The 27,566-nt window shown below is 39.8% G+C and overlaps 1 protein-coding gene across 1 annotated transcript; it reads right to left on the reverse strand.

Moving 5' to 3' along the window:
• On the reverse strand, positions 1 to 27,566 carry cdip1 (cell death-inducing p53 target 1). The gene is made up of 6 exons (XM_022666674.2): positions 27,428 to 27,566; positions 19,539 to 19,604; positions 18,010 to 18,180; positions 14,707 to 14,874; positions 11,962 to 12,235; positions 1 to 6,957 (listed from the first exon to the last, which is right to left on the reverse strand). The coding sequence occupies exons 3-6, from the start codon at positions 18,092 to 18,094 to the stop codon at positions 6,846 to 6,848; spliced, it is 639 nt and encodes a 212-aa protein (XP_022522395.1). The 5' UTR covers positions 18,095 to 18,180; positions 19,539 to 19,604; positions 27,428 to 27,566; the 3' UTR covers positions 1 to 6,845.

Here is a 27,566-nt window from a genome sequence, read left to right on the forward strand (position 1 = left end):
TCAGAAGATTGTTTTTTTTATTATTATCATCATTATTATTATTTTTAAAATAATAATTGTACACAGTCTGTTTTGCTTTACATACATATGACAAATCCGGTTTAGAATGGCGACGTAGATTTATGCCACAAACTACCTGCAGTCGTTGATCTAAAGTTGATGCATTCCTGTAACACAAAGCTTTACGTCTAGTCAGTCTATCTTCCACAGCGTCAAGCCACTTCACAAAGCACTGGAGGCCTACAGGGTTCAGAAGCAGGTCGGATTAAAGGGAGTCAGCTCAGATTGTGCAAGTATTCAGAAATCCAGAGGAGCATGCATACTAGGATTCGCTTCGGATTGTTTTTTGTTTGTTTTTTCTCTTCAGAGAGGCATCCGTGTGTTGGTTCGTTATGTACAGTAGGTTCATGCTGGCGTCTAAAGATGCGGAGAGTCGTCTTTAGAGAATCGAGTGAGGTTCAGTGCTGGAAATCCAGCAAATAATCAAATAAAAACTGACTTTATTACAAAATTCGCTCCATTCCCTTTTCTCTACGACGCTTTCAAGGTCTTTTTTTTGGTGCATATCAGAAGAACATGCATCGATTTTAAGAATAAAGCTTCAAAACCAGGTGTATCTTTTTTCTTGCATAAAAGAAAAACAGGATATTTGCGTGTTTTTGATGGAAAAAGACTGCGAAAAGAACTGCTATCACTTCTTATAAACCATCAGGGTCATCCTTTGAATTTGGGAGATTATTAACTGAAGAGTTAATCGAAACTGTCGAGGACTGGAATTGATGATCCCTGTGGTTTAAAGGAGTGATCTGATGAAAAACTGATCAATTGAACATGATTGATCTCTGACCCCAGATGCAGATATTGGATTGATTAGCCAATACGTCTGCGCTTCAGAAGTTTACAATGGAAGAAAGATGCTAGGCTAACATTGCTATCAAACACCCAACAATCCACTTAAGATGAATCCTTATCTCCATGTCCTACAGGAATGAAGCCCAAATTTTCCACCGTTAGGTCAAATTAGCAACCAGAGGCGGATCCTAAATCATTTTAAAACAATTTACTACTACTCCAAATTCTTAATTTTTTGCCATTATTTATTCGCCTGATTTAGTTTAGTTGTTTTTTGCTTCTTCCTTCATATTAAACATAAGCAGTTAATCGTGGGCCACCAAGGACCATGAAGGATACATCAGCTGCAGCCGACGTTCAGAGCAATTGTAACGGGCGCAGCTGATGTATCCTTCATGGTCCTTGGTCACCCACGATTCACTGCTCATGTCCGATACCTTTGATACAGCCTACTTATGGAACTAAATAAGAGTCACTAATACAAACAGACTTTTATTTTAAAGTCAGTATCTACCTTCCCAAAATTATTGAGCACAATGTAGGACTACCCAAAACTCAAACCTATGAGACAATTTAGGATACCAATAGGAAACCTGCACAGTGGTGACTTGCTAAGTGAATCGAACCCACAACCCCCATGACCACCTGGAGTTGTGCATCACATGACCTGCCTGCTGCACCACTTTCAAAATAAAAGTCACCAATACAAACAAAGCAATAACAAAATACTTTAAAAGTAAAAGTTTTAAATTCTCACATTTCTGTGAGAAAATGTGTCTCCCTTTTGGTAGGTTTTTTGGTTTGCTTTTTATTTAGTTTTGTGGTCTAATCCACCAGTAGATAGATAGATTGATAGATTTATAGACCTTCATTTCACTACTAGACACACGTCAGATATCAAACATGTTCTCGCTAATCAAACTGCATCTGGGTTCAGTAATAAATCATGTTCACTTGATTGTGCATGATTTCTACCTGAAATGTACAGTACCACGTTTGGACACACCTTCTTATTCAGTGTTTTTATTTTTTTCCTACATAGTAAATGAATAGTAAAGTGATCCAGACTATGAAGGAACGCATAAGGAATCATATAGTAACTTAAAAAAAAGTGTTAAACAAACCAAAATACTCTGTAAAGCACTTAAGAAAGCTGTTAACTTGTGGTTTCTGAGGCTGGTAACTTTGATGAACTGATCCTGTACAACAGAGGAGGTCCTGATTAGGGCCAGTTTCATCATTATCATTACGTTTTTGATGGTCTTTGCGAAGACTGCACTTAAGGATTTTTTCAAAGTTCTTGAAATGTTTCAGATTGTCTAAGTCTTGAAGTGACCATCATTTCCTTTTTCTTTTATTTTCTTTACATAGTTCATAATATGGATTAGAAAAATTAATAAAAAAGGGATATTCACATTAAAACACACATTAAAGGGACACTGTTGACTGATTGTAGCTGACTCCACCCTTAACACTTTTTGTCTTGTTTACTAAACAATTCCATATTCTGTTCTTCTTCATAGTTTGGATGATTTTAATTACTAGTATTAAGCTAAAATGCAAAAGAAAAATGTTAATGAATGAAAAAACACTGAATTAAAGTTGTCCAATCTTTTGACTGGTACTGTATGTTTTATGTTTAAGTGGTGCATATAAATGACCATCGACACAAACAGAAAAAACATAAATATAAATACTAATGATGTTCAGTTTGGGTAAAAAATGAGAAAGCTCTAAATTAAGACCTAAATTAAGAATTGTGGAGGTCCAGAAGATCAGCAGGTGGGGCTCTCCACCCTTCAATCCCTGTGAGCCGAGGCTCCGTGATGAGGAGCTCAGTGATTGGTTAATCTGCTCCCGGCACAGATGGGACATTTGGCCGGAGAGAGTCGGTCCGGCGCGAGATAAGAGTGAGGTCACGCAGTGCGCTGATCACCTCCTCTTACAAAGGAGATCAGCTCTGCTCTCGCGCCTGTACTGACTTTCTCACTCCTTTATTTACAGCCCAAGAACCAACCTGCTTATTCTGGAGATGTTCTGCTTAAATGGTTCTGATCAGAGTACCGTATTTTTCGCACTATAAGGTGCACCTAAAATCCCTTTAATTTTCTCAAAAATCATCAGTACGCCTTGTGGATAAATTCTACCAATCAGGTATTAAGGAGCAGTAAAGCCACTCTGCAGAAGTACAGAGTTATACAGGAGTTTAGTTCTCCAACACCAAAACTGAAGCAGTGTTAGCATTAGCCGCTAGCAACGCTAAGCACTAGCTCTTTTACCCATTCAAAGGGGAGTATTATCAGCCTGTAGCCTGCTGTAAACCCCTTCTAGCACTGCTGGAGCAGTATTAGCATTAGCCGCTAACCACAACGCTAAGGGCTAGCACTTTCACCATTCAGAGATGAGTATTATCAGCCTGTAGCCTACTGCTAACCCCGGCTATCACTGCTGGAGCAGCATTAGCATTACCACTAACCAAGCTTTTATTATCGGCCTGTAGCCTACTGCTAAGCCTGGCTAGCACTGCTAGAACAACATTAGCCGCAAACCTCTAGCTCTTTTCCCATTCAGAGGTGAGTATTATCAGCCTGTAGCCTGCTGCTAACGCCAGATAGCACTGCTGGAGCAGCATTAGCATTAGCCACTAACCACGGCACTAAGGGCTAGCACTTTCGTCATTCAGAGGTGAGTATTATCAGCCTGTAGCCTACTGCTAACCCCGGCTAGTACTGTTGGAGCAGCGTTAGCCGCTAACCACACTAATTGCTATCTCTTTTACCGTACAGAGATGAGTATTATCGGCCTGTATCCTGCTGCTAACCCTGGCTATCACTGTTGGAACAGCATTAGCTGCAAATCGCTAGCTCTTTCGTCGTTCAGAAGTAAGTATTATCGGCCTGTAGCCTGCTCCGAACGCCTTCTAGCACTGCTGGAGCAGTATTGGCATTAGCCGCTAACCACAACGCTAAGGGCTAGCACTTTCACCATTCAGAGATGAGTATTATCAGCCTGTAGCCTACTGCTAACCCCGGCTATCACTGCTGGAGAAGCATTAGTATTAGCCGCTAACCACGTAAAGCACTAGCTGTTTTGCCGTTCAGAGATAAGTATTATCAGACTGTAGCCTGCTGCTAACCCTGGCTATCACTGCTGGAAAAAGCATTAGCCACTAATCGCTAGCTCTTTCGCCCTGACTTTCTGGAACACTCAGGGTTCATTAGTGTATAAGTGGCTAATGATAATGCTCCAGCCTTAGTGCTGGAGAAATTTAGGAATCTAAGCTTCCTGTAAATAAACATAAGCGCTTTACTCACCCAAATGAACAGTTTTCAGGAGAGAAATCTGTGTAGAATAACTTTGACACTTCTTTTTTAAGAATTACATTTTTGTTTATTAGCTTAGCTTTACATTAGTTAAACCCCCACCACCACCCAGCAGCGAGACCTGCTAAATTAGAGGAAAAACATAGCGATACCCCTGTTCCTTACTAGTGTCGCATATTCGATGCGCCTTAGAATTTGATGCACCCTAAGTATGAAAATAGAACAGAAAATAGACGTTCACTGATTGAGTGCGTCTTACTGAAAAATACGGTACATTATTATTATTTTTTTTATTAAAAATGCATAAAAGTAATGGTTTTGTTCTTCCCTTGCTAGGCTCACTCATTTCTAGGTCCCTATTTTGACATTCATGAAATGGCTAAGCCTAAAAAACCCGAACGTCTTGCGGTAAGAGCCTGACGGAGCTCACGAATAAACGAACGAACGTACCAACGAACGGGCGGTACTGAAGAATGATCGACACTAATGGCTGAGGAGCTTTAGAGCTATCTGTATGATTCACAGTTTAATAAGACAGCAAATGCAGCGGCGGACGTACCACAAGTGCCACACACAGGCTCGGAAATGACGGACAGCCGTACACAGACGTAGAAAAAGATAAGATAAGATAAGATGCGGAACCCGTCTACTAATTTCTTCATTATTACAAAGGAGCGGATAAATATGGACATTTTAACATTTTGCATTACACTTGCTTTCAGCTTAAGAAACGGTTCATGAAAAATTGCACAAATCTACACACAGGAGAGTGTATAAGTGTGTAAGTGTATAAGTGTGTGTACGTGTGGGTGTATATATGTGTGTGTGGGTGGATATTTACAGGCATGTTTAAAAAAAAAAAATACTGGACACCCTCTAACAACTAACAATAAACAATAATTTGTTATAATATTCTCATAATGCAGGAAATGTAACTGCATGTAATGTGATTATACACATGTTAAAAACATTTTCCCTCATAGGGACGGGTTTGGGTTGACGTGCAGAACTTTACTGTGTGTACTGGGCAGAACTGAGTGATGCACTCTTGAGAGGGTTGTCCGGTTAGTGTTCAGATACTCTGGGCTAAACAATGTACAGTATTCTTGAGGGATATCCAGTTACTCTATTGGATTCAATGATACTCTCTTGAAAGGGTTATCTGGTTAGTGGGCTGATATTTTTATTAAACTGCGCCGAGTGATGCACTCTCGAGAGGAGCATCTCGTTAGTGGTCTGATACTCACTGTACTGGGCTGAGTGATGTACAGTACTCTCGATAAGGGGTTCCGGTTAGTGGTCTGATACTCACTGTACTGGACTAACTAGTGCACTCTTCACTGTGAACTCCTATATTATCTGTACTGGACGGAGTAATGCGCTCTTGAGAGAACAATCTGGTAAGTGGCCTGACAATCACTGAATTAGGCTGAATGATGCACTCTCGAGAGGGGAATCTAGTTAGTGGCCCGATACTCAAAGTACTGGACTAAATAATGCACTCTCAAGAAGGTATCCAATAAAGTTCTGATACTGTACTAGACTAAGTAAGTAGTGCAGAGAGGGGTATCTGGTTAGTGTCCTATATTCTCTGTATTGCACTCTCTAGATGACTATCCAGTTAGTGTTCTGATCTAAATCATTACCCACAAAGATTGCATATTTGGTGCTGAATACAATACATAGCCGATCAAACCTCCTTGCGTTTTGTTAATGATGTTTAAAAGACATTTTTTTTAGCTTTTGTTACTCGTTATATTATCTTCATCTTTCTATTCTGTTCATATGAAGCTCAAATGTCCAACTATTTCAAAATGTTAAAAAAACAAAAAAAAATTTCTCTATGTTTTCATGAGGTGTCCTATTTTTTATTTTATTTTTTTTCACATGACTGTATGTATGTGTGCGTGTGTTTCGGTTCTGATCAAGCGCACTGAAGTCTCGCAAATCCAAACCACCCAAGAGGACTATACATACATAAAATATACAGGCGTAAAAGTGTTCACATGTAAAAGGAACAGCATAAATCTGCGTGAGAAACAGTGAGTTACTGTAACTGGGTTGTAACTTGTTTCCAAAAACAGACACAGCCATCACAGGCTTTTCGTATTAACATGTTATAACGATAAAATAATAACGTTAAATAATTACAATTAAAAAATAACACTGACCCTGAAATGGACTTCATCGTTCGGTAATGCTACTCGGCAAAGTTCACACGAGAGACGTATAAAGTGACCGATTTCACAGACTCACCTTCCGCTAACCTACGCAGCTTCGTCAATACAAAACAGTCCTAATGGTACTTCCACTATTCACTATTTATAAATGCTTGTTTTGTGCATATACAAGGTACTGCCTCGTCATCCCTTCTTCTGCGAGGTTTGCTACCTTCCTCATTTTAATTATTTAATTATTTTATTAACACAACGCTTTGTTATGTCGAATTCTAAACTTGTCCCTGTACAGAGTTAAATAGAGAGTCAGTAGTTATATACAGTGAGCGATGGACACACAGCTAGTAAAAACAGAAACCTGGGAAACCAGCCGGGACTAAATGAAGCACGGCACACGGAGCGGAGAAAAGGAAGATGGGGGAAAGTATCAGGACCCACGCCAGTGAGCTATCAGGACAGGGCTGGGGTGGGGCTGCACGGCGGGGGGACGCTGTTAGCATATGCGCTTGTATGTGTAGATGTAGCCCTTGCAGTTGGGGCAGGTGTGAGTCACATCCTTCAGGTCGTCGATCAGACACGGGATCAAGCAGCAGCCCAGGTCACAGCTAAAAAAACAGACAAAAAAAGAAAGAGAGACAAAACATGAAAAACGGCATTAATTTCAGGACATAGCACCACTTTATACACTATAGCCATATAGAGTTCTCACTAGCAGTAAAAGATTCCCTTAAAACCCTACACTGGATACCAGTATGACTACTTTTTGTGAAAAATGTACTTATGAGACAAACTGTAAAATATGGTGGAAAAATAAGCTCCTTAGATATTATTCAAAAGACCGAATACCTTTGGACCACCTCAAAAAATGGCCCTTTTCTCTTGTCCCACTCATTGGGTGACCAACTCCTTTGGCAAATTTAACAATTAAAATAAGCTCTAAATAAATGACTGCCTCTTGTATATTGTTGATCTGCATCTCCTTTACTTATGAAAACAACTTCTTTGGTCTACATTGTTTTGCATGTTACAGTTTTTATGCTATTAAGCCGTGTCCCACAACATGCGCTCAACCCTGTTACCATAAGGAATTTTACCTGCAGAGAAAGAGTTAAAAATATTTGTCTACTGGCTCAAAGGAAGTGACATCACAAGGACATTTTCTGCCCACATGGCAAGACCAAGAGTAAGTGCTCTAACAATTTCACCATAAAAAAAAGTTTTTTTTTCCAAATATGTTTGTCCGAGTTGTGTGTGTCACTCAGTGAACGCAACCCTGTTACTCATATTGTAAGACTAATAATGAGTAGAGTCAAAATTTACTTTATATACTTATATAACCATGTTTGTCCTTGATCTTGTATACATAGCTAAATTTTACAGTTAGCATCTGTTCCTGGGGTAAACCTCAACTTAGCCTAGATTTGCAACCCTGTTACTCGCAACCCTGTTACTGTAATTTACCAATAAAAAAACTGCTTTGATACCTGAGCTTGACAAATCAAACTTTTTGATAGTCTATTACCTGTATTTAATAAATATATGACTAAAAATGATCAAATTGAAGATCAAATTTTCAGAAGTGACCACCCCTGAAATGTACCAACATCCTGGAATGTCCCATAAATGTCTTAATGGTGCAGGACAAGCATATTTATCTGATGTTCTCCATTAGTATGAGCCGAGCAGAACTCTCAGATCATCAGGAACTGGTCAGTTAGAGCCGCCTAAAGTAAAAACTAAACATGGAGACGAGCGTTTAGCTACTATGCTGCTCTTATATTGAACCAGCTGACTGAAAGTGTTAGAAGAGCCACAAAACTAAACACTTTAAATCCAGGCTTAAATCCTACATTTGATCAGGTCTTTAGCTCAGCTTAAAACACTGCAGCTCCACACACTTTTATTCTGTAACGGCCCTTTTATATCATTTTTTATTCATGCTTTATTCGTATTTTATTTTTATTTCCAATTCATTGTTGTTGTTTTTTTACATGTTTTTAATTTTACTTATCTTTGTTTTAATCATGTTTTAATCAATCATGCTTTATTCTTATTTTAGCTATTTCCATTTTTACTGTTATTCTTTTAAATGTTTTTTGATTTGATTTCTTTTTGTATTTTCTAGCTTGTAAAGCACTTTAAATGGCTGTTGTGTATGAAAGGTGCTATATAAATAAACTTTCTTTGCCTTGCCTTACCTATATAAACAAATTAAAAAGGTATTGGGACATCTGCTTATTTATATATTCTTCTCAAGGGTATTGAAGAGAGTTTATGGGCACTGAGTAGTCCAGCAGGCAAAAGCGCTGCTCGGGTATATAATTAATATATATATATATATATATATATATATATATATATATATATATATATATATATATATATATATATATATATATATACAGTGCCCTCCATAATTATTGGCACCCCTGGTTAAGATGTGTTCTTTAGCTTCTCATAAATTGAGTTTTGTTCAAAATAATATAGGACCACGATGGAAAAAAAGAGTAAAATACAACCTTTAACTCAAATAAATTTATTCAGTAGGAAAAAAATCCCACATTAAGAAATAATTATTTAACATCAAATCATGTGTGCCACAATTATTAGCACCCCTGATGTTAATACTTTGTACAACCCCCTTTTGCCAACAAAACAGCACCTAATCTTCTCCTGTAATGTTTCACAAGATGGGAGAATACAGAAAGAGGGATCTTTGACCATTCCGCTTTGCACATTCTCTCTAAATCATCCAACGACCTGTGTCCTCTCCTCTGCACTCTCCTCTTCAGCTCACCCCACAGGTTTTCAATGGGGTTGAGGTCTGGGGACTGAGATGGCCATGGGAGGAGCTTGACTCAAAACATTTCTATTTGCTCAAGCTTTTGAGTAATGTCTCATTACAATTTTCTTCCTCTTACAGCTTATCCAGCAAATATAAACCCTGTCCTAATCATCTGCTTTCTCTTTCTCTCCCCATGTCCTGAGCTGCTGCTACCAGTGCCCATCCCACTCCAGAAGAGTTTTATAAAACCATTCTAACCCCTTTTTCTTCCCTCCCCTCTCTGTTCTCTCTCTCTATCTTTCTCACATGTGCTGAGACGCCTGGCCGGCCGGTCTTCCTGGATGTGTCCGTCTGTGGTTCCAGCTTTCCGGAATCAGCCCTGTCCTTCTATTCATCAGAGTTATTACACAGCCCTTCTAACTCCTGCTTTTTTTTTCTCTTCCTTTCCTTTCTGTTTTCTCTATCTATCTCTTTTACATGTATGGAGATGCTGTTCCTGATGTTCCCAGCCTGGCTCTCCACTGCCCGCTGTGTCGTTCTCCGGCTCTGCAACCCTGCACTGATTACCATTAACACACTCAGTATCTGTTTCTGTATTAGCCATAGCTCTATAGTTTGTGCCCATCACATTCTTATATTCATAAATTAGTACCTGTTATATTAGCCATAGTTCACATTAATTCTCTGTACTGTTTTTGTTCTGTTATTTGTTTGTTGTTTGTTTGTACTGAGCGGGTCGACCCGAGTAGGATGGGTTCCTCGGACTGAGTCTTGGTTCCTTCCAAGGTTTCTTCCTCTTAAAGGGAGTTTTTCCTTGCCACTGTGTCACCATAAAATTGGCATCTCTGTGGTGCTGCTCATAAGAGGCGTGGACCTGTTTTTCCTGTAAAGCTGCTTTGTGACAACCTTTGTTGTAAAAAGCGCTATATAAATAAAATTGAATTGAATTGAATTGAATTGATTCTGTGTGCGGTGAACCATTTCTGTGTAGATTTGGCCACATGTTTAGGGTCATTATCTTGCTGAAAGACCCAGTGATGACCCATCTTCAGCTTTCGGGCAGAAGCCACCAGATTTTGTTTTAAAATGTCCAGGTATTTTAGAGCATTCATGATGCCATGCACCCTAACAAGTTTCCCAGGGCCTTCAGAAGAGAAACAGGCCCACAGCATCACTGATCCCCCGCCGTATTTCACAGTGGGCATGAGGTGCTTTTCTGCATACTCAGCTCTTGTGTTACGCCAGACCCACTTAGAGCATTTGTTGCCAAAAAGCTCTATCTTTGTTTCATCTGACCAAAGCACACGGTCCCAGTTGAAGTCCCAGTACCGCTTAGCAAACTCCAAACGTTTGCGTTTATGATTGTGAGTGAGAAATGGTTTCTTCCGTGCATGCCTCCCAAACAGCTTGTTGGCATGTAGATAGCGCCTGATGGTTGTTTTGGAGACTTTGTGACCCCAAGAAGCTACCATTTGTTGCAATTCTGTAACAGTGAGCTTTGGAGAACTTTTTATTTCTCTTATCATCCTCCTCACTGTGCGTGGTGGCAAAATAAACTTGCGTCCTCGTCCAGGCTTGTTTACCACTGTTCCAGTTGTTTTAAACTTCTTAATAATTCCTCTGACAGTAGATATGGACAGGTGTAGGCGAGTAGCAATTTTCTTGTAGCCATTGCCTGACTTGTGAAGGTCAACACACATCTGCCTCACTTGAATGGTATGTTCCTTTGTCTTTCCCATGTTGAAGATAAATGGCCTCTGTGTCACGTCATATTTATACCCCAGGGAAACAGGAAGTTGTGAATTACTAATTAAATGTTCCTACATACTCTGATCAACTTCGTAAACTACTGTAGAAGTGACAGAAATACTTTTATTAAATTTATTTCCTAAGAATTGTTAGGGGTGCCAATAATTGTGGAACAGGTGATTTTATGAAGAATAATTATTTCTTAGTCAGGGATTTTATTTCCCCCTTAAAATTTATTTGAGTTAAAGGTTGGACTTTACTTTTTTTTCCCCATTGTGGTCCTATATTATTTTGAACAAAACTCAATTTATGAGAAGCTAAAGAACACATCTTAACCAGGGGTGCCAATAATTATGGAGGGCACTGTATATATATATATACACACACAGCTCTGAAAAAAAATGAAGAGAGCACTTCAGTTTCTGAATCAGTCTCTCTGATTTTGCTATCTATAGGTTTATGTTTGAGTAAAATGAACATTGTTGTTTTATTCTATAAACTACAGACAACATTTCCCAAATGTTTCCCAAATTCCAAATAAAATATTGTCATTTAGAGCATTTATTTACAGAAAATGAGAAATGGCTGAAATAATAAAAAAAAGATGCAGAGCTTTCAGACCTCAAATAATGCAAAGAAAAGAACTTTTAAAAAGTTTTAAAAGTTCAGAAATCAATATTTGGTGGAATAACCCTGGTTTTTAATCACAGTTTTCATGCACATTTCATTAAGGAAACATGCCATCAGCTGAGTATGTGAAAGAGAGAAAAAGAGAGAGAGAGAGAATAAACTAGAGCATAAATAAAAGCTAATCTACCTTCTGAACTTAACAGTAAACATTGCTATATTATATCGCTAAATAAAACTGCTAAAGCATCAGCAGGCTCTGTCAATTTTGTCACATGATTTAAACAAAAAAACAATGATGTTGACAAAAAAAAAATTGTGTGTGTTGTGCTTATGTTCTATAAATCCCCACACGCACACACACAGCTGATGACACGTTTCCTCTTTTTTCTAGCTGATGAGTGTGGAATATGGAGCTACACTAGCGTGTGGCTAGTTAAGCGCTTACCCAACAAAGAAGCAGAAGAGACAGAAGAGCGTGTTCATGAGCCCCACGTCGTGACTGATGCGGGTGATGATGGCCTGCTGGCAGTGTGGACAGACCGTCTGCACCGGCGCCGACTGGAACATCTCGCCCTGCAGCACCGTCACTGTGGTGGCAGCCCCTGGAGGGGCAATCACTGTCGCCGTGTGACCCGGAGCTGGGCCGTAGTGACTGGGCCCCGGTCCAAACTGCCCTGGCATGTGGTGAGGAAAGTGACCAGGAGGAGGGTAGTAGCCACCTGTAAGAAAGTCCTCATCAGCTCGAGTTCGACCTTGCTTCTGTTTTTGTGGCAGCATCACACTCAGTACATTAATATTCACTGCAGAAGATCCTTATTAAAACAGAGGGCGTTTCACACCTGAACGTCTGGACCAGAGTCTGAACCAAGGTTGAAGTGTTTGTTACATTATATTCTGTACATATTTAGTCCATTTATTTAGTCAAGTTTCACAGTTTACTATGGCTGGGTATTGTTTGAAAATTTTCTATACCAATACAATAATTTAAATTTGATAGAATACCCAAACAATATTTTTTTAATACCTTTTTCTAAATTATAACCATAAAAATAACAGTAATAACAGAGACAGTAATAACAGTGTAGTGTGGTTTACTTATGCAAGAGACAGTGCAAAAGAGAGGAGGGACGGTGTGAGAGAGAAAGACACAGGGCAAAAGAGCAAGAGACAGCGTGAGAGAGCAAGAAAGAAAGCGAGAGAGAGTGAGAGACAGCGTGAGAGAGAGCGAGAGACAGTGTGAGAGAGAGCGAGAGACAGCGTGAGAGAGAGCGAGAGACAGCATGAAAGAGCAAGAAAGAGAGCGAGAGAGAGTGAGAGACAGCGTAAGAGAGAGCGAGAGACAGCGTGAGAGAGAGTGAGAGACAGCGTGAGAGACAGCGAGAGACAGCATGAAAGAGCAAGAAAGAGAGCGAGAGAGAGTGAGAGACAGCGTGAGAGAGAGCGAGAGACAGCGTGAGAGAGAGCGAGAGACAGCGTGAGAGAGAGAGAGACAGCGTGAGAGAGAGTGAGAGACAGCAAGAGTGAGTGAGAGACAGCTTGAGAGAGAGACAGCATGAGAGAGAGCGAGAGACAGCGTGAGAGAGAGCGAGAGACAGCGTGAAAGAGCAAGAAAGAGAGCGAGAGAGAGTGAGAGACAGCGTGAGAGAGAGCGAGAGACAGCGTGAGAGAGAGCGAGAGACAGCGTGAGAGAGAGTGAGAGACAGCAAGAGTGAGCGAGAGACAGCTTGAGAGAGAGACAGCGTGAGAGAGAGCGAGAGACAGCGTGAGAGAGAGCGAGAGACAGCGTGAGAGAGAGAGAGACAGCGTGAGAGAGAGTGAGAGACAGCAAGAGTGAGCGAGAGACAGCTTGAGAGAGACAGCGTGATAGAGAGAGAGAGACAGCGTGAGAGAGAGCGAGAGACAGCGTGAGAGAGAGCGAGAGACAGCATGAAAGAGCAAGAAAGAGAGCGAGAGAGAGTGAGAGACAGCGTGAGAGAGAGCGAGAGACAGCGTGAGAGTGAGCGAGAGACAGCGTGAGAGAGAGTGAGAGACAGCGTGAGAGAGAGTGAGAGACAGCGTGAGAGAGAGTGAGTGACAGCATGAGAGAGCGAGAGACAGCAAGAGTGAACGAGAGACAGCTTGAGAGAGAGACAGCGAGAGAGAGCGAGAGACAGCGTGAGAGAGCGAGAGACAGCGTGAGAGAGAGACACCGAGAGAGAGCGAGAAACTGCAGAAGTAAGCAAGACTGTGTGAGTAAGCAAGAGACAGCATTAGAGAGTAAAAGACAGCATGAGTAAGCGAGAACAGTGTGAAAAATTAAGACAGCATAAGAGACAACGTGAGAGAGCGAGAGACAGCTAGAGGGCGTGTGAGACAGAGGGAGAGAGAGAGAGAGAGAGAGAGAGAGACAGCATGAGAGAGTGAAAGAGAGTATAAGAGAAAACGTAAGACAGCGAGAGACTGCAGGAGTGAGCGAGAGACAGTGTGAGAGAGGGAGAGACACCATGAGAGAGTGAAAGATAGCATGAGAGACAGTGTGAGAGAGAGCTGGAGAAAGCGCAAGAGAGTGAAAGACAATGTGAGACAGCGGAAGAGAGCGAGAGACAGCGCGAGTGAGCAAGAGACAGCGAGAGTGAGCGTGAGAGACAGCACAAGTGACAAAGAGAAAGCCTCACGGTGCACACTCTCCGCTGTATTTGGTTTCTATGATCTGGATCAGTTGATGAGTTTGTTTATTTGGAGAGTTTCTCCCTCTGTTTGGTTTGTTTTCACACAGGCATAAAAACCTAAACGCACCAAAATGTGCACCAATAAACCACACGAGCACATCGTCTCCTCTGATTGGTCAGAGCTGTCTGGTGCAAGAGCAAGAAAGTAAATATAGTGAGAAGATTCTGTGTTTCAGTGTGTTTATCTGTATATCTGTGCAGTGTGAAGCTGCTTTAACACACAACACTGAAAATTTGCTGCTGCGCTTTTAAAAACAGTGTTTTTAATGTGACAGTGTTTGTTCATTGCAGTATATTATTATCTGGCTAATATATCAGATTAAACTGCACCTTATCAGCAGTTTAGCTCAATTATAAAGAAGTATATTTGATAGAGGAGTCGGATCGAGACCAGATTACGTTCACGCTTCTGGTGGAATTTATTGATCACACACCTGCTATTTTGGTTTGGACTTGAAACAAAAAAATTCTGAAGGTCGTACCATGTGGGTGGTGCATGGGCATAGGCATAGGACCCTCCCCTGGGACGTGCGGTGGAACGAAGCCAGGCTGCATTGTGGCTTCGTAAGGTGGAGGACCGTACTCTGGTGGCATGGGATGTCCTACAGGAGGTCCGGTCGTTACCGGAGCTGGTCCTGCTGGAGCTGGAGCTGGAGCAGGATGAGATAAAGGTATTGAAACCATAAAATAATCAAGTTTATTTGATAGCAGATAGAATTAACCCAATAAAGCTTTTCTTTTTTGCTCTGTTCTTCATTTCATCTTTTTAATATACAGTACCAGTTAAAGCAGCACTAGGCAGGATTTCCATGATTTTTTATCTTTTTAAACAAGTAAAATTACAGCTTGAAACTCACTGCAGCGCTGTATTGAGGTGTAATAGGAGGAATAGCGGTGTTCTGTAGACTCTGTAAGTTTTCCGAGGCGGCCACGACCAACGCTCGCGAGAACTGCGACCTGCTTTCCACCCTTTAGTTCTAACAGTTCTACAAGGACTACTGGTTCATTCTTTACAAACTAACATACAGACACTCCGGCAGAAGCTGGAAAGAGACTGAATATGCCTGTGAAAGCCAGAAAACGAGAAAGAGAAACTAATCCGCCTGAAACATTTATTACACTCTGCAACTGTAGGAGGAGCCCACGAGCACAAAATCTCAATCCTACCTAGTGGAGCTTTAATGTTCTGCCTGGTAGATTAATACTAAGGTCATCCAAACGATGAAAAACAGAAAAACATATGGAATTATTAAGTAAAACAAACTATTTAATCCTCAAAGTATCCTCAAGTACACCCACAAAGACCATCAAAATTCTTATATTGATTAAACTGGCACTCATCAGGAAAGGGTAAGAGGAAGAGCAAGAGTTTCCTCTGTTGTACAGGATAAGTGTATTTCTTTTAAGATACTACATGATGATTGTGATACATGATGTGTGATATTTAGAGCAGAAATGTTTCTGAACTTGAGGACACAGTGCTGTTTGAGACATTAGTAAAGCACTAACCAGTAAAAATATGCCATTCCTCCTTTTTGTTTTAGACCTGAAAGCTTAGGACATAAACAATGCTCATTAACAAGCATGTCTGTCTTTCTTTCCTGGTCTCCTTGGTTTCCTGCTGGCTTTAGCCAACCCTGTAATTCAGCACCGGCAGACTGCTAATGACCGTTTCTACAGAGAGTTAAACAGAGAGGCTGTCTCTGGACGAACAGCTATTCTGCGTTATGTACAGTGCCTTGCAAAAGTTTTCAGTATTAACTTTTCAACCTTTTGCCACATTTCAGGCTTTAAATATAAAAATATGAAATTTTATTTTTTTGGGAAGAATCAACAACAAGTGGGACACAATCGTGAAGTGGAACGAAATTTATTGGCTATTTTAAACCTTTTTTAGAAATAAAAAACTGAAAAGTGGGGTGTGCAATATTATTCAGCCCCTTTACTTTCAGTGCAGCTAAAACTCACTCCAGAAGTTCAGTGAGGATCTCTGAATGATCCAATGTTGAATAAATAGAATCCAAATGTGTGTAATCAAGTCTCTGTATAAATACTCCTGCTCTGTTTAAAGCAGGGGTGGGCAATATGGCTCTAAAATAATATCACGATATTTCATGGTATTTTCACGATAACGATACTTTTGCCGATATGACAAAACACTAAATTAGAATTAGAATTATTTAATGCAATTAAATAATGCATAATGCAATTAATTATTCATGCAATATGATATGGCTAACTGAGATATTTAAAAAAAAATAATTTTGTCAGATTTGTAACAGAATCTAGAATTATTAATACCCATGATTAAAGTAAAAATAAATTATACTGGACAAATAGAATCTGTCTCTAGTAGATAAATAATGGGTAATTAGAACAGTGTGAATTTTTCTGTTGCTAAAAACAGCAAAAAAAGTAGTACCTTGATGTGATAATTAGTTAATTAGGGGTGGGTGATATGGCACGATATTTCAGAGTATAATATCGTTCACGATATTCAATGTTTTTAGCGATACCATCACGTACGATACGATATGGCACACCCCTAGTTTAAAGCTATGCAGAGAGCATCATGAAGATCAAGGAAAAACACACCAGGCAGGTCCGAGATAGAGATACTGTTTAAGCCGGATTTGGATCCAAAAAGATTTCCTAAACTTTTACAGGAGCACTGTGTGCAAGCGATCATATTGAAATGGACTCAGTATCAAACCACTGCAAATCTACTAACCAAGACCCGGCCGTCCCTCTATACTTTCAGCTCAAACAAGGAGAAGACTGATGAGAGATGCAGCCAAGAGGCCCATGATCACTCTGGATGAACTGCAGAGATCTACAGCTGAGGTGGAAGAATCTGTCGACAGGTGAGCTATAAGTCGTGCACTCAACAAATGTTGAAAGAAAGACATAAGAAGTGCTGTTTGTAAAACAGAAGCAAACATGTGGAAGAAGGTTCTGTCTTCAGATGAGAAGTTGAAATTTTTGGCCTAAATATAAAGTGCTTTGTGTAGCAGAAGAGTAACACAGCTCATCACCCTGAACACACCCCACATCCCCACTGTGCAACATGGTGGTGGCAGCATCATGGTTTGGACCTGCTTTTCTTCAGCAGGGACAGATTTGGGAAGATGGTTAAAATTAATGGGAAGTTGGATGGAGCCAAATACAGGATAATTCTGGAAGAAAACCTGTTTGAGTCTGCAAAAGACCTGAGACTGGGACGGAGATTTATCTTCCAACAAGACAATGATCCAAAACATAAAGCAAAATCTACAGTGGAACGGTTCACAAATAAACATATCCAGGTGCTCGAATGGCCGAGTCAAAGTACAGACCTGAATCTACTGGAGAATCTGGGGAAAGAGCTGAAAACGCTCTCCATCCAACCTCACTGAGCTCCAGCTGTTTTACAAGGAAGAATGGGCAAAAATTTCAGTCTCTCGATGTGCAAAACTCTGACAGAGACAAACCCCAAGCGACTTGCAGCTGTAATCACAGCAAAAGGTGGCGCTACAAAGTATTAACGCAAGGGGGCCGAATAATATTGCACGTCCCACTCTTCAGTTTTTTTTAATAATAAAAAAAAAAAATGTTAAAAATATGCAATACATTTAATTTCACCTCACAATTGTGTCCCACTTGTTGTTGATTCTTCACAAAAAATTACAATTTTATATCTTTATGTTTGAAGCCTAAAATGTTGCAAAAGATTGAAAAGTTTAAGGGGGCCAAATACTTGTGCAAGGCAAGTAACGGCTGTAAACAAAATGAAGTTATAGATGTACCAGAGACTGGAGGCTGCCCGTTCTTCTCCTCGATGAGCGGGGCGCTGGGGCCCCCTGGGTAGGGAGGAGGAGGGTCGCTGGACATGGTGCTGCTTCTTCTTCTTCTCTGGAAGGAGGCCTCGGACGGGTTCTCCGCTCACAGCCCTCCTACAGACTCTCTCAGTGGTGTCTCTGAGAACACAAACAGCGCTGCTTCAGCCCACACGCCACCCTGAGACACTGAGAGGCTACATTCCATCAAATTATCTCAAATATATATTTAAAATACAGAGTTAAGGTCAGCTTTGGGTTCTAAAAATAAAAGCTTATTCATGAAGTACAAACAGAACAGTGCTCCAAATTATATGTCCAAATGTTTTCTGAACCAAGCTTGGTGTCTGGTTAGTTTAAGGACTTACACCTTATCGTACCCTGCACAAGGCGTGTCGTGATGCTCGTTGCCATCTTACACACAGTCAACAGTCTATTTTCACGCCTTCTGCCCATGCTGGTAAAATATCGACAGAGCTTAGGAATACGTTTACGCCCTGGAAGTGAGGTGTGTTCAGGTAAAAGTAAGAAATGTTTGTATTTTACAAAAAATACAGGTGCGCCACTGACTCATTAAAACCCTGACAACATTCAACCAAAACTCCCATCTTATTCATGCAGAAGAAACCCGACTTTTACATCAACAATATACAGAATAAAGGATAAAATAATATTATAAAATAATATGATCAGTATCCTCTGCTGAGACGTGCAAAAGCGCCGCGATGTTAAGATACGAACGCACAAAAGTCAGAGCTCACCTGCCTCTTAAAGGGAATGACAACTGGCACTCTGATTGTTTTATTTCACGTTACACCCAAAACACACACACATGATTAATTAAGAGAATTAGTGCATGCCTTTTGAGCATTTTGAGGTGTGCAAGGCGTATTTCTTGCACCCTCACGATACCAAGGACATACAGACACGCCCTAAAACCAGCTGCATGATGCACAATTGACAGGTGTGCTATAGATTGCTAAAATAGGGCCCTTGGTTTGCTTTCACACTTCAACTTAGTTCTGTCAGCATCTCCTATGTGGGCGGAATCTCATCATATTCAACACTGATTGGTTTCTAAAATTTACTTGTCAGTTTGGCAGGTGATGTGTGAATTTGATTCTGTTTTAAGGGGAGATGCATCCCGCAGCAGAAAGAGTAACAGATTCTAAATACTTTCATATTTGTTGTGAATGCTGAACTGAGCGACTCGTAAGCATTGTTCACTCTTGCGCGAGGGAACGCACAGCCAAGCCAGAGCTTGGAGACGTATTTTCCTAATAAAGCAAAGAAAACTTACCTGTATATTTCAGTTTTTCTACAGTACACAGTTTTTAGGCTGACAAGATACTAGCATTACTGCTACTGTGAGCTGATTGGTTGGTGAGCTGATGCTGAGTTACAGCTAGTGCATTGAATTTAAAAGCTTTATAAACTGGAGTTTAAACACTTGTCAAAAATTGTCAGCAGAATTGAAAGTATTCTTGAAAATACATTACCTGGAAGTTCAAATGAGTTTCCCAACAAACTTGGTAGCTTCTTCTTTTACCCAATACCAGAAAAACCTAAATGAGAAGAAAATGATAAAGGTTATACGATATAAAATACTTCTCACAAGTTAGCACACACCATACATTTTTGTAAATATTTATTAAATGTTTTCACGGGACAACACTGAAGATATGACACTTTGATACTGTGAAAAGTATTTAGTGTACAGCTTATATAAAAGTGTAAGTTTACTGTTTCCTTAAAGTAACTCAATATTAGGGGTGGGCAATATTATATCGTATACAATATATCGTGACACAGAAATATCATGATATTAAAAGTCCATATCGTGATAATAGGGATGTTCTGTCTTAAAAGTAGTCTATTATTTACTGTGAAGCTTTAAGTGTATTTATTGTATAATTATTTTAGTTTGCAGTTTATATGCATGCACTAAATATTCTGCAATATTATTTGCTGCATTATATTATTTTATGCTATATTATTTATTTTGCCACATTATGATTATTCTGTTATACTATTATACTATATTCCTGAAATGAATTAATTATTTTAGTTTTCCTGTATCGCCAAGTATATCGTTATCGCAAAAATACCCTGAAATATCGTAATATTATTTTAGAGCCTTATCGTCAACCCCTACTCAATATACAGCCATTAATGTCTAAACCACCAACCAGCACTGCCTTATCTCTTTATGACATTGAGTTCACAAGAGCTTCACAGGTTGCCACTAGAATCCTCTTCCACTCCTCCACAATGACATCACAAAGCTATTTGAGGTGGATGTTAGAGACCTTGTGCTCCTCCACCTTCCGTTTGAGGACGCCCCACAGATGCTCAACAGGGTTTAAGTTTTGACACATGTTCGGTCAGTCAAGAAGCTTTGCTTCAGTAAGTCACCGTACATGTTGCTATTCATGGTTCCCAATGAACAATGAACTGTAGCCACAACACAGGCTTTCCACCATCTTAACCAAATAGGTTCATCTTGGTCTCATCAGACCACAAAACATGGTTCCCGTAATACATGCCTAAAGTAAACTGTTTGCAAACTTTTTTGTGCATCGGCTTTAGAAGAGGCTACCTTCTAGAACAGTGCCTTGCAGACTAATTTGATGCAGCGTGCACCAGCAACCCCTTTAACCTCTGCAGCAATGCTGGCAGCACTAATACATCTATTTTTAAGAGCAAACCTTTGGATATGACGCTGAACAAGTGAACTCAACTTTTTGGCTGATCTGAGTGGAACCTGTATTGTTAAACCACTGTATGGTCTTGGCCATCATGCTGGATCTTATAGTTTATAGTTTCAGAGTGATGGCAATCTACTTATAGCCTATGCCTTGTTCTATTTCTCACATTTTCAGAGAGTTCTTTGCTATGAGGTGCCATGTTGAACTTCCAGTGACCAGTATGTGAGCAGTAACACCAAATTTAACACACCTGTTCCATATTCACACCTGAGACCTTGTAACACATAGGAGTCACATGACACCAGGGAGGGAAAATGGCTAATTGGGCACAATTTGGCCTTGTTCATTTAGTGGTGTGCTCACTAATGTTCCCAGTGGTTTAGACATTAATAGCTGTGTGTTGAGTTATTTTTACACTGTTATACTTTAGCCGTACACAAGACTACTTTACACTGTATGAACGTGTCATATCCTGTTGTTGTCCCTTGGAAATACATAATAATATATTTATAAAATGTGAGGAGTGAACTCAAGTTTAAGAGATACTGTATAATTCTGTATATGCACAATATTAGAAAGTAACTTTTGCAATGCAAAACAACATTCCTCCATGGAACAGGAAACAGACTGGATTGTTACGAAAAGCCCCAAATGCAAAACAGCCAAAAAACACCCTTTGAATATTCAAATACAAACTCATGATGTCATCACACACATCAGATATATACCACATTGTCTCCAATTATAGTCTTTTAGGGCCACAAAGCTCAGGTCGAGTGCGGCCATGGCCTGACCCACACATTCAAATGACAGACTGTATAGAAGGTGTAAGATGTTATCTTGTGAGTGAGGTTTAATTCTGGCCAGAATCTTTATTTATTACACTGGCCATTATTAATGACATTAGGCTAATTAAATAGAAAGTAATAAACCTGGTATTGATTTTAGGGATGTACCGATGTGTGAATTCTGGGCCGATACTATATCCGATATTATTATACACATGTAACTATCAGCCGATGCCAAAATACACATTTATAACTTACAAAGAAACTAGACACCCCGGTACAACTAATGCTGGTTTTTCTAAAAAAACAATTATCAGGGGTGCGAGCGGTCTAGCAGGCTAAACGCTGCCACTCTGTTTGGGAGATCACTGATTCGAATCCCGGTCATGTAGCTTGCCATCAGCTGCCAGAGCCCTGAGAGAGCAAAATTGGCCTTGCTCTCTCTTCCCCTCATGTCAGTCAGAACAAGGCATATTGGAGGGGGCAAGTCTTAGAGAATCTAGAGCACCTATATCCAGATGCTTTTTAATTAATGAGAAGACCGTATCAATGGGATTTCTCATAACAATAATAAATATTAATAATTACACATTTTATTTATATAGCGCTTTTCAAAATTCTCAAATAACGCTAATCATGGCGCCAGTTTATGGCTAAGGTCCCACTCTTTAACCAAAAAAGACAATTAGCTTGCTGCTTGCTTGTGCAGAAAGCTTGTGCAAGAAAGAAAAGTGAGAATGCTAATAAGGGACCTTTTCCTTGCTTTGGAGATCTGTGCAGGCGCAGTAGACATATGTCGAAAAATATGTTTTTTGTGCATTTCAGAGCCAAACTTTACAAACCGATTTTATCAGTAATGTAAAATATGTTTTTCAAATGGTAATTAGACATTTAGTTTAGAGTATTTTAGTCTCTCTTCCTTTCAAACAGATGGCAAGCTGGTCTTGCATGAGGGGATATAAGCGTCCGGCCATGTTGCCAACAAGTGCATGGAGTAGGAGTGCAACAAAGCATTGGCACATGCATTTTGATAGAAAAATGTGAAGATGTGCATCATGGAAACATACAATTCCATATTCTGTTTATGAACTGCTATTCAGTTGCATAGTTTGAACCACAGGGGTCGCAATCCCACTAGTGCAGGCAAAAGAACCAGTGGGCGTAAGCAAAGGGCGGAAGTCGTTTTTTTGGGGGGACGACAGATTTCCAATAATGTAGTGGAGTGAAAAGTAAGATGTTTGCATTTTAACTAGGGGTGTAAGAAAATATCGATACACTTGAATATCGCGATGTTAAGTTTCGCGATACTGTATCGATTCTCATAAAGTCTGTATCGATTTTTTTATTAAGTGTGTTTTTATTAAACTCCCGGCAGCTAGATGGCAGACAGTAGCTACTTTTGTGTTGTTTATTCACCCGACTGCGAGGTGGCAGTGCTGTGATCTATCTTGATCCATTCTGTGCCTCCAGTACACTGCAAGTAAGTACAGCACTGCATTAGCATTAGCACCCCGCTGGCGATGGCAGAATCTAAACACGTTAGGCTGGCTCCTGGGGTGTACAGAGCTGAAGTGTGGGCTCATTTTGGCTTCCACAATGAAGAAGGCAGAGTGTTTAAAACTGTTGAAAAAAGTGGCATCATATTAGATGCTACAGGACCTGTTAATAAGTCTAATGGAGCTCCCACCATTCTGACACCATTTACAAATTAAACTTTTTCCACTTAGATTAAATTAGGTTGTATGAGTTTTTTTTTAAGGTATCGTGATATATCGCATCGTGAGCCCTGTATCGTATCACCAGGTTGGTGCCAATACACAGCCCTAATTTTAACTGTAGCTAAACTAAAGTAAAAAGTCACAAAAAGCTGAAATACTTTAGTAAGGACACACAAAAACCTATTTAAATAGAGTAATGAATTATATTTCCTTTGTAACTGTCCGCTAATACAATATTATTGACTCTAGATTGTCTAAAGAAACAAGTGATTAATTGATTTTAAAAAACAGTGCAGTAGTTGGTTTAAGCTTAAAACAGTACAGGGAGCATTTAAACAAGATGAAAAAAAAATCTAATCGTAAGGAGAGTGCATCATTACACACTTACCACCAAGTGAACTGACTATCGCCTATCGACTATCGCCTATGAAGACTGCGATGTCTCAATACATTTTTGATAATGCAAATATTAATAATGCATTGCAAACAAAAAAAAAACATGATATATTGCGTTATTGATATGTCCTATCCCTATTAGTTTATGTGAAACTATAAAAAAAATATATAGAACCATATAAATATGGTACCCAATAGTCTGGGCTTTCGGTGGACACAGTTGCGGGTGACGTAATACACCTACATACTGCATAGATTTGTATAAAAATTTGTATAAACTCAATTCATGAATTAGTTGGAATTTCCCCAAAATCCAGGGAAATTAAGCTGAATAGTCCAGAAGCCTGTGATCTATATCACCCCACCACTACACAAGACCATATCTCACTCTGAACTCAAACACTGAGATGAACAGTCTGCTGACAGTCCCTGCAGCTCACCCGGCATGACTACACAAATATTTACACAATTCAAATAGTGCTGATATGATCTGCAGTCCTGGTTTTCCTGCTTACGTAAGACAGACTGAGTGAGTGAGTGTGTGAGGCTGGACTGGGCTGGACTGGACTTCGTCTCTGTGTCTCATGTTTGTTAATGATCCAAACATGAAGTGAGAAAATCAATCAACTGTCGGGTTGAGTCTCGGGGCATCTGGCTGTGGTCATAACAAACAGCCAATGAGAACAGAGCTCAGGTTCTGGAAAAAATTATGAATAATTATACTACAATAAAAAATCTGGTGTGTTCCTACAGCATAATAAAGAAATAAAGAATGTTTGAAATGTTTTAATACATGATTATTCATTAAATATCAACAGATTTTAAAGTTTAAATTGCTTGACGACCAAACTGATTTTTTCAGGGGTTTTTTTTTTTTCCCTGGCTTCTAGATTTTTTGGTCTCTTTTCTTTCAGACAGCTCACAGACAAAGTATCAAAATATCAAAGAAATTACATTAAATTATTTGAAAAGAAGCATAATATGAAAATAATATTAAATATTTTTTCCTTCCTTCTATTTTTATTAATAGAAATTTATTTCAGGTTGGATTTTTTTTTATTCTATTAATTATAAAACTATAAAGTTTTATTTTTTTGCTGTGTGAAATGTTTTAATACACTAAAATGCCAAATATCTGTAATATAAAACAATAAAAATAAATTGAAAAATAATTTAGTTATGTTATAGACTTTATTTGCTACTTAATTCAGTTATATTTTCTATTCTGTTTTTTTCTGATTGTACGAAATTGGTGTGTTTCTACTCTGAATGTTTGAAACAGTCATATTCATACTAAATAACAATGTATGAGCAGGAATCTATATAATGTGTTTTGCACTAGTAAGACATTTTCAAAAAGCATGTCAAAGTAAACCAAAGAAAAGTAATAATATTTAAAGATAAGTTTTTTTTATTTCTGCTGTGGTATCATTTCAGTATCGGCATTGAGATGTTTAGGCAGGTATCATATTGAAAGTCATACTTGTGAACCTAGGTATAAAGCCCACAACCTCATCATCAATATCCCAGAGCTGTAACCACTGAGACGCCACTGTCTCATTAGACTATATGAGGGAAAAGACAGCTACACACATCAGAGCAACATCAGAAATGATCAACATAAACCATCTCTGTTCTAAGATCTTATAATGATATAAATCACCTCCATCTCTTAATATTGCTCAGATAAAGACCAAATGTCTACATTTCTATAGACCTAAAAAAGGGTTTTTATCTTACATATAAGTACTTTTATTGCACATGACAGCATAGCCAGAATTCAACAGGTAGCAATAACAGCTCTAGCTACGTAAACACCTGTTTCCAGGGCATGAATCCTTTGGGTATTGGAGTGTATGTTATCTGTTTTCTGCTCTTACAGCACTTACATTATGTTATGTTAATGTGCTAAAATAAAAAATGATCTAAATTACCCCTATCATTTCTATTGATTAGAAAATGTGTTATTAATGAAAAACATAAAATACAGGTGCATCTCAAAAATTAGAATAACATTAAAAAGTTACTTTAGACTTTAGATAATAAAACATAGTGGATCAACACCAGCAGATGACATGTCTCTCCAAACCATCACTGATTGGTGGAAACTTCACACTAGACCTCGAGCAGTTTGGACTGTGTGTCTCTCCACTCTTCCTCCAAACTGATTTACAAATGAAATGTAACATTTACTGATGATCAGTGATGGTTTGGAGAGACATGTCATCTGCTGGTGTTGATCCACTGTGTTTCATCAATGCCAAAGTCAGTGCAGTGTTTTCCCGCTTACAGCATCTTCCCTATTGTTTGGCATTTTTTAAATTTGAGCTGAGGATGGAGTCAGCTAAAAGCAGGTGGTTTTATGATTTTATGCCATATATTATTTTAAAAATGCACCTAGAAGTGATCTAGATTACATGTGCTGGTGTAAACAGACCAAAACTCAACAGCTAGTTAAGCTAAACTAAGTTACCTGACTAATGTAGCAGCTAGCTACTGATTCAACAGTAGGATAGATAGTTAGCTTATTAGCTTAGCCATCTTAAATGACATACACCCACCTCCACACACAAACCTACACCCCCACCAACACACATCTGTACACACACCCCCAAACCTAAACCCCACACACACTAACACACACACTAACACACACAAACACACACAAACACACATACACCTACAACTCCACACACTAACACACACCTATACACACTAACACACACCTATACACACCAACACCTACACTCCCACACACAAACACACACCTATACACACAAACACACACCTATACACACAAACACACACCTATACACACTAACACACACCTATACACACTAACACACACACCTACAACTCCACACACCAACACCTACACTCCCACACACTAACACATACACACCTACACGCACCTATACACACCAACACCTACACCCCCACACACTAGCACAGAACGATACACACTAACACACACACGTACAACTCCACACACCAACACACACCTATACACAATAACACCTACACCCCCACACACTAACACGCACCTATACACACTAACACACACTTTGACACGCCCCCAACACACACTAACACACCCACCAACACCTACACCTACATCTCCAATCCACCAACACACCCACCTACACGCACCTACATCGCCACACACACCCCAACACACACCTCGACACGCCCCCAACACACACGAACACACTAGCGCACACACACCTCCACACACATCCCCTCACTCTCACTGGTGTGACAGTGGCTATTTGTGGCAGATATCTTCATTAGCAGGGCTAAAGTTAGCTCACTGTCCGCTCTAATAATAAACAGCTTATACAGTTAGCCTAGCTAGGTTAGCTACGTTAGCTTGTTTGCTCGTTAGCAACAAAGCTAGTTAGCTTAGCTAAGCTGGCAATCAAAATCTAACGGCAGCTATGTTACAGAGGAGCCGAGTCCCGAAATACTGTACATTTAACGCTAAAACACAACAGCCCTGCCCTAAATCCTGATTATTAGTTAAGAGTTGTAACAGTTATATGGCGCGGATATTTGCTGGGTAAAGCGGGTATATGAGGGGGTATTTGCGGTATATAGCCGGGCAAGCTGAACCCGGACCCGCGCTGATTCTGCTGCTGCTGCCCCGAAGCCTCCGCTCTCCTACCCGAGCTCAGGCCCCGCAGCCCCGCAGCCCCGCCGCCCTGCCCGCCCTACAGACCCTGCAGACCCGGGAAATGCCCCGGTATCCCCGGTCGGAGCGGCGGGCGGTGTGTGTTACCTGTTAAACGGGGATATTCCGGAGAGAAGGTGCTGGAAGAACTGCGGGAAGTTACCGGGTTAAGCTCAGGCTAGCTCCGCTACTCAGCTCCTCCAATAACATCCGCTGACGGGAAGGATTTGACGTAACGGTGTGGCGA

Source organism: Astyanax mexicanus, chromosome 3 (genome assembly GCF_023375975.1).
Source record: "Astyanax mexicanus isolate ESR-SI-001 chromosome 3, AstMex3_surface, whole genome shotgun sequence".
NCBI lineage: Eukaryota > Metazoa > Chordata > Actinopteri > Characiformes > Acestrorhamphidae > Astyanax > Astyanax mexicanus.